Below are 12,861 nucleotides of genomic sequence, written 5' to 3' on the forward strand. Positions count from 1 at the left end.
GGCCTTTATGGTAGAGTGGCCAAACGGAAGCCACTCCTCACTAAAAGGCACATGACAGCCCGCTTGGAGTTTGCCAAAAGGCACCTAAAGACTCTCCGACCACGAGAAACAAGATTCTTCGGTCTGATGAAACTAAGATTGAACTCTTTGGCCTGAATGCCAAGCGTCACGTCTGGAGGAAACTTGGCACCATCCCTACGGTGAAGCATGGTGGTGACAGCATCATGCTGTGGGGATGTTTTTCAGTGGCAGGGACTGGGAGCCTAGTCAGGATCGAGGGAAAGATGAACGGAGCAAAGTACAGAGAGATCCTTGATGAAAACCTGCTCCAGAGCGCTCAGGACCTCAGACTGGGGTGATGGTTCACCTTCCAACAGGACATTGACCCTAAGCACACAGCCAAGACAACTTAGGAGTGGCTTCGGGACAAGTCTCTGAATGTCCTTGAGTGGCCCAGCGAGAGCCCGGACTTGAACCCGATGGAACATCTCTGGAGAGACCTGAAAATAGCTGTGCAGCGACGCTCCCCATCCAACCTGACAGAGCTTGAGAGGATCTACAGAGAAGAATGGGAGAAACTCCCCAAATACAGGTGTGCCAAGCTTGTAGTGTCATACCCAAGAAGACTCGAGGCTGTAATCACTGCCAAAGGTGCTTCAATAAAGTACTGAGTAAAGGGTCTAAATACTTACGTAAATGTGATATTATGGGGTATTGTGTGTAGATTGATGAGAGAAAAAACTATTGAATCCATTTTAGAATAAGGCTATAACATACAGTGGGGAAAAAAAGTATTTAGTCAGCCACCAATTGTGCAAGTTCTCCCACTTAAAAAGATGAGAGAGGCTTGTAATTTTCATCATAGGTACACGTCAACTATGACAGACAAATTGAGAAAAGAAATCCAGAAAATCACATTGTAGGATTTTTTATGAATTTATTTGCAAATTATGGTGGAAAATAAGTATTTGGTCACCTACAAACAAGCAAGATTTCTGGCTCTCACAGACCTGTAACTTCTTCTTTAGGAGGCTCCTCTGTCCTCCACTCGTTACCTGTATTAATGGCACCTGTTTGAACTTGTTATCAGTATAAAAGACACCTGTCCACAACCTCAAACAGTCACACTCCAAACTCCACTATGGCCAAGACCAAAGAGCTGTCAAAGGACACCAGAAACAAAATTGTAGACCTGCACCAGGCTGGGAAGACTGAATCTGCAATAGGTAAGCAGCTTGGTTTGAAGAAATAAACTGTGGGAGCAATTATTAGGAAATGGAAGACATACAAGACCACTGATACTCTCCGTCCATCTGGGGCTCCACGCAAGATCTCACCCAGTGTGGTCAAAATGATCACAAGAACGGTGAGCAAAAATCCCAGAACCACACGGGGGGACCTAGTGAATGACCTGCAGAGAGCTGGGACCAAAGTAACAAAGCCTACCATTAGTAACACACTACGCCGCCAGGGACTCATCCTGCAGTGCCAGACGTGTCCCCCTGCTTAAGCCAGTACATGTCCAAGCCCGTCTGAAGTTTGCTAGAGTGCATTTGGATGATCCAGAAGAGGATTGGGAGAATGTCATATGGTCAGATGAAACCAAAATAGATATTTTTGGTAAAAACTCAACTCGTCGTGTTTGGAGGACAAAGAATGCTGAGTTGCATCCAAAGAACACCATACCTACTGTGAAGCATGGGGGTGGAAACATCATGCTTTGGGGCTGTTTTTCTGCAAAGGGACCAGGACGACTGATCCATGTAAAGGAAAGAATGAATGGGGCCATGTATCGTGAGATTTTGAGTGAAAACCTCCTTCCATCAGCAAGGGCATTGAAGATGAAACGTGGCTGGGTCTTTCAGCATGACAATGGTCCCAAACACACTGCCCGGGCAACAAAGGAGTGGCTTCGTAAGAAGCATTTCAAGGTCCTGGAGTGGCCTAGCCAGTCTCCAGATCTCAACCCCATAGAAAATCTTTGGAGGGAGTTGAACGTCCGTGTTGCCCAGCGACAGCCCCAAAACATCACTGCTCTAGAGGAGATCTGCATGGAGGAATGGGCCAAAATACCAGCAACAGTGTGTGAAAACCTTGTGAAGACTTACAGAAAACGTTTGACCTGTGTCATTGCCAACAAAGGGTATATAATAAAGTATTGAGAAACTTTTGTTATTGACCAAATACTTATTTTCCACCATAATTTGCAAATAAATTCATTAAAAATCCTACAATGTGATTTTCTGGATTTTTTTCCCTCATTTTGTCTGTCATAGTTGACGTGTACCTATTATGAAAATTACAGGCCTCTCTCATCTTTTTAAGTGGGAGAACTTGCACAATTGGTGGCTGACTAAATACATTTTTCCCCCACTGTAACAAAATATGGAAAAAGTCAAGGGGTCTGAAAACTTTCCGAATGCACTGTATCTCTAAACACCATCCAGTTTTGATTTCTATTTGCCATATATTTTCTAACTGTGCTGTGATGTTTCACAAAAGTTCTGAACCTTTTTATTTCTCATAGTTTCTACAGATTAAAGATAAACCATTTTTGCTAAGAGTATTATTATATTATTGATCGATTGACTATAACTTTTGATCGATTGACTATTGATCTATTCAATCAGTTGACTATGACAGCAGTGCTATTTGCAGAGTTAGCTCAAGGTAAATGTTGCAATTCTTCTTGAACCTGCGACTAAACACAAGCTACATATGAGAACAGTACCAAAATAAATGATCTAATGATTCTGTCCCTTCGCAGCAAAATCTGCAGGGCTGGGATGGTTGTATCCCACATATATACAGTTGAAGTCGGAAGTTTACATACACCTTAGCAAAATAAATTTTAACTCAGTTTTTCACAATTCCTGACATTTAATCCTAGTAAAAATTCCCTGTCTTAGGTCACTTAGGATCACCACTTTATTTTAAGAATGTGAAATGTCAGAATAATAGTAGAGAGAATGATTTATTTCATCACATTCCCAGTGGGTCAGAAGTTTACATACACTCAATTAGTATTTGGTAGCATTGCCTTTACATTGTTTAACTTGGGTCAAACATTTCAGGTAGCCTTCCACAAGCTTCCCACAATAAGTTGGGTGAATTTTGGCCCATTCCTCCTGACAGAGCTGGTGTAACTGAGTCAGGTTTGTAGGCCTCCTTGCTCGCACACGCTTTTTCAGTTCTGCCCACACATTTTCTATAGGATTGAGGTCAGGGCTTTGTGATGGCCACTCCAATACCTTTACTTTGTTGTCCTTAAGCCATTTTGCCACAACTTTGGAAGTATGCTTGGGGTCATTGTCCATTTGCAACCAAGCTTTAACTTCCTGACTGATGTCTTATAATAATAATAATAATAATAATAATATGCCATTTAGCAGACGCTTTTATCCAAAGCGACTTACAGTCATGCGTGCATACATTTTTTGTGTATGGGTGGTCCCGGGGATCGAACCCACTACCTTGGCGTTACAAGCGCCGTGCTCTACCAGCTGAGCTACAGAGGACCACATTCATAAGGGAAACTGGTAACTAACATACTTTATATAACCCCAACCTGCATAATACTAGAAGACACCCTGCCATTGATCCATCAAAACCACATCTTAACAAAACAAACAGATTTATGTTGGCGGTAAAGAGCCAAGTATGTACAGTTGAAGTCGGAAGTTTACATACACCTTAACCAAATACACTTAAACTCAGTTTTTCACAATTCCTGACATTTAATCCAAGTAAAAAATACCCTGTCTTAGGTCATTTAGGATCACCACTATATTTTAAGAATGTGAAATGTCAGAATAATAGTAGAGAGAATGATTTATTTCAGCTTTAATTTCTTTCATCACATTCCCAGTGGGTCAGAAGTTTACATACACTCAATTAGTATTTGGTAGCATTGCCTTCAAGTTGTTTAACTTGGGTCAAAATGTTTCGGGTAGCCTTCCACAATAAGTTGGGTGAATGTTGGCCCATTCCTCTTGACAGAGCTGGTTTAACTGAGTCAGGTTTGTAGGCCTCCTTGCTCGCACACGCTTTTTCAGTTCTGCCCACACATTTTCTATAGGATTGAGGTCAGGGCTTTGTGATGGCCACTCCAATATCTTGACTTTGTTGTCTTTAAGCCATTTTGCCACAACTTTGGAAGTATGCTTGGGGTCATTGTCCATTTGGAAGACGCATTTGCGACCAAGCTTTAACTTCCTGACTGATGTCTTGAGATGTTGCTTCAATATATCCACATCATTTTCCTTCCTCATGATTCCATCTATTTTGTGAAGTGCACCAGTCCCTCCTGCAGCAAGGCACCCCCACAGCATGATGCTGCCACCCCCGTGCTTCACGGTTGGGATGGTGTTCTTCGGCTTGCAAGCTACCCCCTTTTTCCTCCAACATAACAATGGTCATTATGGCCAAACAGTTCTATTTTTGTTTCATCAGACCAGTGGACATTTCTCCAAAAAGTATGATCTTTGTCCTCATGTGCAGTTGCAAACCGTAGTCTGGCTTTTTTATTGCAATTTTAGAGCAGTGGCTTTTTCCTTGCTGAGCGGCCTTTCAGGTTATGTCGATATAGGACTTGTTTACTGTGGATATAGATGCTTTCGTACCTGTTTCCTTTAGCATCTTCACAAGGTCCTTTGCTGTTGTTCTGGGATTGATTTGCACTTTTAGGAGACAGAACGCATCTCCTTCCTGAGCCGTATGACGGCTGCGTGGTCCCATGGTGTTTATACTTGCATACTATTGTTTGTACAGATGAACGTGGTACCTTCAGGCATTTGGAAATTGCTCCCAAGGATGAACCAGACATGTGGAGGTCTACAATTTTTTTTCTGAGGTCTTGGCTGATTTCTTTTGATTTTCCCATGATGTCAAGCAAAGAGGCACAGAGTTTGAAGGTAGGCCTTGAAATACATCCACAGGTACACCTCCAATTGACTCAAATGATGTCAATTAGCCTATCAGAAGGTTCTAAAGCCATGACATAATTTTCTGGAATTTTCCAAGCTGTTTAAAGGCACAGTCAACTTAGTGTATGTAAACTTCTGATCCACTGGAATTGTGATACAGTGAATTATAAGTGAAATAATCTGTCTGTAAACAATTGTTGGAAAAATTACTTGTGTCATGCACAAAGTAGATGTCCTAACCGACTTGACAAAACTATAGTTTGTTAACAAGAAATTTGTGGAGTGGTTGAAAAACGAGTTTAATGACTCCAATCTAAGTGTATGTAAACTTCCGACTTCAACTGTACATAGACAGTCTATACCCTGTCTATTTGCATAAGGACAATTTAAAGGCCATTGTAAAATGCAGACACAGTGCAGATTTAACCTGTAGCTTCTGCCAAAAACTGTTAGATGGACTAGCTGGCTGCTGGTTGAACTGGGTTAGGTTGTTTAATGGACAAGGGTCAAACTGTTTCAGACTCACATGTCCTCCACAGTGATGTCTTTCAGGATCTGGCAGTAGTCTACGTTCCACACAGCCTGGTCGTCCCACACCTTGGACGCCAGCAGGATGGCTCCCAGGACGATACGTTTCCAGTTGACTGGACAGATGTCTATCTCTGCATAAGTTAACAGGCGCTCCAGGTACACCTGGGAGAGAAAAAGATAGATGGAAGAAAGAAAGAAATAGATGTCAAAGACATTCCTCCTTTTAAAGATGGCTGACGTCAAAGACATTCCTCAACTATCCTCTGGTCTGGTGCATGAAAAACACCAATAGACTCAATGTAATACATTATTTGGAGCAAAAACAAGAAACTTGTTGAATTGTGAATAATTCAAATAACAAATCAACATTTCCCAGATGATGTATGAACAACAATATACAGTCCAGTTCTTCCTCATCTAAGATAATTACTTCAGATCCAGCTAATTACCCTCTGCTCTGTGTGTCTGAATTGATTCTGGAATGAATGTTCCATTCCAAACTCCTCTGGCATTCCGTCTCCACAAAGCCAAAGTAACAGACCATGTCAAAAACTGATGTAATGCAGTTTCTCTGGGCTTTCTCATAAAATATCAAATGTCAATCAAAAAACCTTTCCATTATCGCAGCCACAGTCTCTATTAGGTACGTCAGTGAATTACAAAATGCATTGAACCTTTAGGCACAATATAATGGGAGTAGTCTATTTTACAGCAATTATTTACTATTCTCTCCACGTATCATCATTTAGTCATTTCCTTGGGGAAATGTGTTTGGTCTGTCTTAGAACACAGTACATGCTATGTGGTAGGTGGGTGGTGAATCCAGATGCCTGTCCTGTATGTGTCTGGGTTGCTAATAGAACACAATTCAGTTATTCCATCCAGCAGTCTCCAAGGACTCAGATTCTCTATCGTCCACAGAATTCATTTCTCACCTACAGCTTCAGATTCAGCATAGCGATGGATGGCATGGCTCTCTATCTGTACTTCTAGATTCACCTAAACCTAGCTACACAGATAGTCTTCTGCACAAAACAATTTATTGTTGGAAATATGTGTGTAGAATTACAGTTGAAGTCGGAAGTTTACATACACCTTAGCCAAATACATTTAAACTCTTTATAAGTGAAATAATCTATCTGTAAACAATTGTTGGAAAAATTACTTGTGTCATGCACAAAGTAGATGTCCTAACCGACTTGCCAAAACTATAGTTTGTTAACAAGAAATTTGTGGAGTGGTTGAAAAACAAGTTTTAATTACTCCAACCTAAGTGTATGTAAACTTCCGACTTCAACTGTACATACAGCGGAGGTGGCAGGGTATGTGACCCCACATTTTTGGAGCGTTTGCCTAGTGATGCACAGTGGCATCACTGTCATGGCTTCACACAGTGAAGATGGAAATTATCCAACATGTTGTTAACCACTGGCAGTATGTAGAGTAAAACACCAGTCCACACACACAGTACAACCTCACCCCTCCAGGGCCTGTATTTATATAGCGTCTCAGAGAATGAGTGCTGATCTAGGATCAGTTTTGCATTTTGGATCATTATGAATGGACAGGCTGGGCCTGATCCTAGATCAGCACTCCTACTCTGAAACACAGGACAACCTCCCCATTTTCTCCAGCTGAACCTGGTCCTGTTCCCTATTCAATTACTGTCGGCATCCATCCCTGTTCTCCCTGGGTGTGGGGCCACTGGGACAGTCAATGGGACAGTCAATGGGACAGTCAATGGGACAGTCAATGGGACAGTCAATGGGACAGTCTGTGGGACAGGCGTGCGGTGTGTGTGTGTGGAAACCAGATTGTCCCAAGTGACAGAGACGACAGGCCAGTGAAGTCATAACCAGACAATGGAGTGTCAGAACACCACAGGAGGACCACACAGCTCAGGACCAGAGAGTTCAGCTCAATCAGACTAGGGCTTCATACCAAATGGCACCCTATTCCCTATGTAGTTCACTGCTTTCAACCAGGGCCTCTCAGCAGTAAACCAACCGCAGGTTTAAAACAGAAGGTGTTATTGAGATGGATGGAGGATGTTTCCGAGCAGAGTGGAGAGGTGTTCTGCTCTACAGTGGTTTACTCTGAGTGGACAAAACATTAAGAACACCCCCATGACAGACTGACCAAGTGAATCTAGCTGAAAGTGATGATCCCTTATTGATGTCACTTGTTAAATACACTTCAATCAGTGTAGATGAAGGGGAGGAGACAGGTTAAAGAAGGATTTTTAAGCCTTGAGACAATTGAGACATGGATTGTGTACGTGTGGCATTCAGAGGCTGAATGGGCAAGACAAAATATTTAAGTGCCTTTGAACAGGTTATGGTAGTAGGTGCCAGGTGCACCTGTTTGTGTCAAGAACTGCAATGCTGCTGGGTTTTTCACGCTCAACAGTTTCCCGTGTGTATCAAGAATGGTCCACCACCCAAAGGACATCCAGCCAACTTGACACAACTGTGGGAAGCATTGGAGTCAACATGGGTCAGCATCCCTGTGGAACGCTCTCGACACTGTGTAGAGTCCATGCCCCGACGAAATGAGGCTGTTCTGCAGGTAAAAGGGAGGGGTGGGGGGGGGGAGGGGGGTGCAACTCAATATTAGGAAGGTATTCCTAATGTTTTGTATGCATCGGAGGAAGACATCTAGTCACATCCAGGAGATGATTGTCCATGGCACTTCTCTATAAACAGACTGAGTTAGGCCTATGACTCATAGCAAGGGCCAGGAGTTTTACCGGCTACCTTTTTAAAATGTGGGTCTTTCTCTAAATAATGGGGCCAATGTCTGACATTGGGATCAACATTTCAAAATGGTTTGAAACTAAAAAAATTAAAGGATTTTTATGCAGTTCCACTGTTCTAGTTCTAGGTGTACTAAGAGGAAGATATACCAATTGGCCCATAACTCTACCTATACAACAACATACACCTAGGACTATATATCCTTTAAGCAGGTTTCATACAGACATTGGCAAGTTAAATTCAAGGACCTTTAGGACCTCAATGTTATACAATTGTATAATTTATATACTTTGTATAGAAAGCTGTCATCAAGGCAAAGGGTGGCTATGTGAAGAATCTCAATATATTTTGATTTGTTTAACACTTTTTTGGTTACTACATGATTCCATATGTGTTATTTCATAGTTTTGATGTCTTCACTACTATTCTACAATGCAGATAAACTTTTGTCCAAACTTTTGACTGGTACTATATAACAAGTTGCCCAGTGTAGGAAATCCTATCCTCACTGGTACCCTAGTTTATAGAAAGACCCATGCACTTTAACTTTACCTGAACAGGGACAAGTAGGCCCAACATGACAGTGAAGTGTTAGGATTTATCTCAAAAGGCACCCTATTCCATATATCGCCCTATGGGCCCTGGTCAAAAGTAGTGTACTATATAGGGAATATGGTGACATTTATTAATGGGAGCAACACTCCCTCCTAGTGTTGTGTGGCAGGTTGTGATGAAGATGTCACTCACCAGTGTGACGATAGCACACTCTGCAGTGAGCTGTGCCGCGCTGAACAGCGTACGGACAAAACGATAGATCTGTTTCTGCTCCGGGTCGTGCTTTTCATAGTCCGCAGGAATCTCAGATTTCTGTCATCAACAGGGGAGCAGAGAGAGACTGATAATATAGTAATGAAACATGGGAACATCAACACAGACACTAAGGCTGTGTTTACACAGGCAGTCCAATTCTGAATTGGTCAAAATACCAATTAGAGTAAAAATTATCAGAATTGGGCTGCCTGTGTAAACGCAGCCTAATACACACACATATCCATAATATATTATATATAACTACAAAAGTCTTACCGTAAGTGGATGAAGCTTTTCATCAAAAATATCTAATACCATTCTCCCATCGATCTCTCTGAAATGACAAAAAAGGCCACACAGGTCAGTTGCTGAATGACAAGTGATTTTACATTTGAGTCATTTAGCAGACGCTCTTATCCAGAGCGACTTACAGTTAGTGAGTGCATACATTATTCATACTGTGATGACAGTAACCAGTCACTAGACTCAAGTATGAAGGCTACTTCACAAATACACTGTGGCTTTGACTGTTTTGACTGAGGAGAGAGATGCTGTTTCGATCCTCTACAAAGTCAGTCAGGCTGTAGACCAATAGGGAAACATAGCCTCAGTTACCTCTCCACTCTGTTTGAATGGCACATTGATCCATCTTGCCACAGAACACTCAGAATGCGTCCCACATGGCGCCCTATTGCCTATGTAGCGCACTACTTTTGACAAGAGCCCTTGGTCAAATGTAGTGCACTATAAATGGAAAAGGGTGCCATTTCGGACGCACACTCAGAGTACCTAAAGTACTAGACATCTAAAGACTGGGATTTCGAACCCATGCCAGGGGGGCTATGGGGGTCTGTTTGTGTTATCAAAGGCTGACTTTTATGTGTGACCCTCCCTCACCCATTATTGATGCTGGATGTCCAAATAGAATGTAATAACCTTCAGTGACGGGGGGAATGTTCTTTCAACACATAGGACTAAACTATTACATGGACTAGCTCTACAATAGTACTAGGAGGGGCTGATGCTATTTGGTGAATGTGACAGATCATTATTTTATTTCTTTTTCTTTTTAGGGGGTAGATCAGCTTTAATATTGCCGATAGATTGTGGCTTCCATCAACATAATTGTCTGCATCATTTCCAATCCCGCATATACACACACACACACACACACACACACACACACACACACACACACACACACACACACACACACACACACACATTATATATTTTCCCCTAACCCTACCATCCCTCCCCTTATTGGAGTTAACTAATGGACAACACCACTTAGGCTTCTACTTCCTGCTTATACATACTATATACATTTTAACGACACAGTATATTTTACAATAGTTATCTTTTGTTTGTTTTTAGTCCCATCCTGACAGCTCATTCTTACCGGTTCTTTATGTGATAGTATATCGCCAGGGCTACACTGTAAAGACAAATCATTACAATTAAAATCCACTACTTTTCATTTGCAATTTAAATGATAACTACATACAGAATTCTTACATGCATAAAACACAACAAAGATTAACATCATATGTACATTCTGATGGATTCATCGGTTGATTGATTGACTGATTGATTGGTGATTAACCTACCACTTGATGGTGTATTTGAGGTTGGGCTGACTGACGGTGCTGTCGTCTAGGAGGATGGTGGAACAGGAGCTGTACTCCCGTCTGACTGGAGCAGTATGGTGCTGCAACACACACACACACATCACACTCTGTTACTGTTATGTCCACAGTCCGCACGCACACACAAAACGTACAGGCAAGCTAACACTCACAGCAGGTCCTGCAATAAGCCTTGAAACTAGAAACACCTGCTGTAGCCCAACTAATACCCCTGCTTTGTGGTTTTATATGAGTGACATACTGTACATACAGACGAAATGGGTTTCACTAAAAACAGTAGCTACTGTTTTCATTCATTAGTCTACTGCACATTGAGAGCGCTTATATTGGCCAATCACCACCCCTTCCACTCTATTAATCTCATCAACCTAGAATAGCATGTCATGTACAATAAGCGTGATACAGATAGACAGACATGCAGGTAACTGCCAAAGTAAAGGAACCACTTGAGCAAATGAGGGACACAAGGTACATTGAAAGCAGGTGCTTCCACACAGGTGTGGTTCCTGAGTTAATTAAGCAATTAACATCCCATCATTCTTAGGGTCATGTATTAAAATGCTGGGCAGGCTATTACAATGCCCCCATCTACAGGGCACGAGTGGTCACTGAATGGTTTGATGAGCATGAAAGCTATATGCCATGGCGGTCTCAGTCACCAGAGCTCAACCTAATTGAACACTTATGGGAGATTCTGGAGCGCCGCCTGAGACAAAGATTTTGGAATTTCTTGTGGAAGAATGGTGTTGCATCCCTTCAATAGAGTTCCAGACACTGATGACTATATCCCAAGGTGCATTGAAGCGGTTCTGGCTCGTGGTGGACCAATGCCCTATTAAGACACTTTATGTTGGTGTTTCCTTTATTTTGGCAGTTACCTGTACATACATACACATTGCTTCTGTACTCAGATGACAGAAGAGACACAAGTGGATATAACAGCCACATCTAGACTAAATCTATATCTAGACACACAAATGCCAGGGATACATAATACTTTACCTTGTTCTCCGAAATGTGTGTTAACTTGCAAAATAATAAAGTTGATTAAAATCTTCATAAACAAAATCACAGTAACAATCATGTGCTCAAAGAAATACTGCAGTCTTACAAATGACAGCGGAATACTGCTAACCAAATATTCTGTATTCAGTAGGGTGTACATCAATTACCTGATTAAAATCAATGAGAAAGCATGGAATATTACCATGCAAACGCCAGAAAAACAATTTCATCAGCATCATAGTTTATGCAAATACAGCATTATATTCAACATGGCGTCCATTCTGAGGTTGATACTCACATGATTGATGTAGATGCTCTTCCGTTTTTCTCGCACTGCAAATTGAGAGAGATTAAAATCAGTGACAGCACGGTAACAGTCAATGATTAGGCACACAAGATAGAGCAGAGCTCAGCCTCTGAAGTTAGTAATATTATTATTATATTTAAGTTGAAACACGCTGATGGGGTCAAAGCCGATTGCAGTACACAGCCCTTACTGACAGGGGGCAGTCATTCCCAAGGTTGTCCTGCACCATACAGAGCTGGGAGTGCAGTATGATCAAAGGCACATTAAGGAAGAGAGACTATATGGATTGCCCATTTTTCAATATCAGCTTTGTGGGAACTTAATAAAACATATTGCTCAAAGTACTGTTCAAGAAAATAATCACTACAACTCAACAATTCCTTAAAATTACACTTACGCTAATTACTGACATAGATGCATGGCTGTGGGGTAATACAAATGCTTTTCATTCCTAAAAGGCCTTATATTAAATCATGTTTAGCACTCTGAACTGTGTTCATTCAGCAGCCATGTGGCCTTAAAGAGGATTCCAGTAGAACATATGATGAAGGAAATTATAACTAAGAGCCATTTGCCTTTAGGACTCAACTGTCAGATTCTTACGAGAGCCTCCTACAGGTTTGACAAAAAGAGTAATTCATCCTTTCATGTGGTTGCCTCTAAAACAATCTCTGGGGATTACATCAAATCTAAACGCTTCATTCACGTGAATATTGTCATGTCTATAACTATAGCGCCACTTCGCTCTCTGGCTTTATTTCAATGATGTCATTGTATTCATGTGGGGAATGCAGGGCATTAATACTGTTCATACAGTAGTCTAATGATTCCGCATTGGGCCTTGCTGCGTGTGATTGGTTCACTCCAAGTATGGAAGC

The 12,861-nt window shown here is 41.6% G+C and overlaps 1 protein-coding gene across 4 annotated transcripts in view; it reads right to left on the reverse strand.

Moving 5' to 3' along the window:
• ccny (cyclin Y) overlaps positions 1 to 12,861 on the reverse strand; it is a 72,254-nt gene that overhangs the window by 7,684 nt on the left and 51,709 nt on the right. For 2 of the 4 annotated variants that reach the window (XM_084151996.1, XM_084151995.1), the window contains 6 exons: positions 11,975 to 12,009; positions 10,633 to 10,760; positions 10,425 to 10,460; positions 9,299 to 9,356; positions 8,960 to 9,079; positions 5,452 to 5,618 (listed from right to left, as the gene is read on the reverse strand). In XM_084151996.1, the coding sequence (XP_084008122.1) occupies positions 5,452 to 5,618; positions 8,960 to 9,079; positions 9,299 to 9,356; positions 10,425 to 10,460; positions 10,633 to 10,760; positions 11,975 to 12,009 (544 nt within the window). Of the gene's footprint in view, positions 1 to 5,451; positions 5,619 to 8,959; positions 9,080 to 9,298; positions 9,357 to 10,424; positions 10,461 to 10,632; positions 10,761 to 11,673; positions 11,698 to 11,974; positions 12,010 to 12,861 lie in introns of all 4 variants that reach the window. The other 2 variants (XM_084151993.1, XM_084151994.1) reach the window with 2 other exon arrangements.

The sequence above is a fragment of the Coregonus lavaretus genome (assembly GCF_964263955.1).
Source record: "Coregonus lavaretus genome assembly, chromosome: 34".
Lineage (NCBI taxonomy): Eukaryota > Metazoa > Chordata > Actinopteri > Salmoniformes > Salmonidae > Coregonus > Coregonus lavaretus.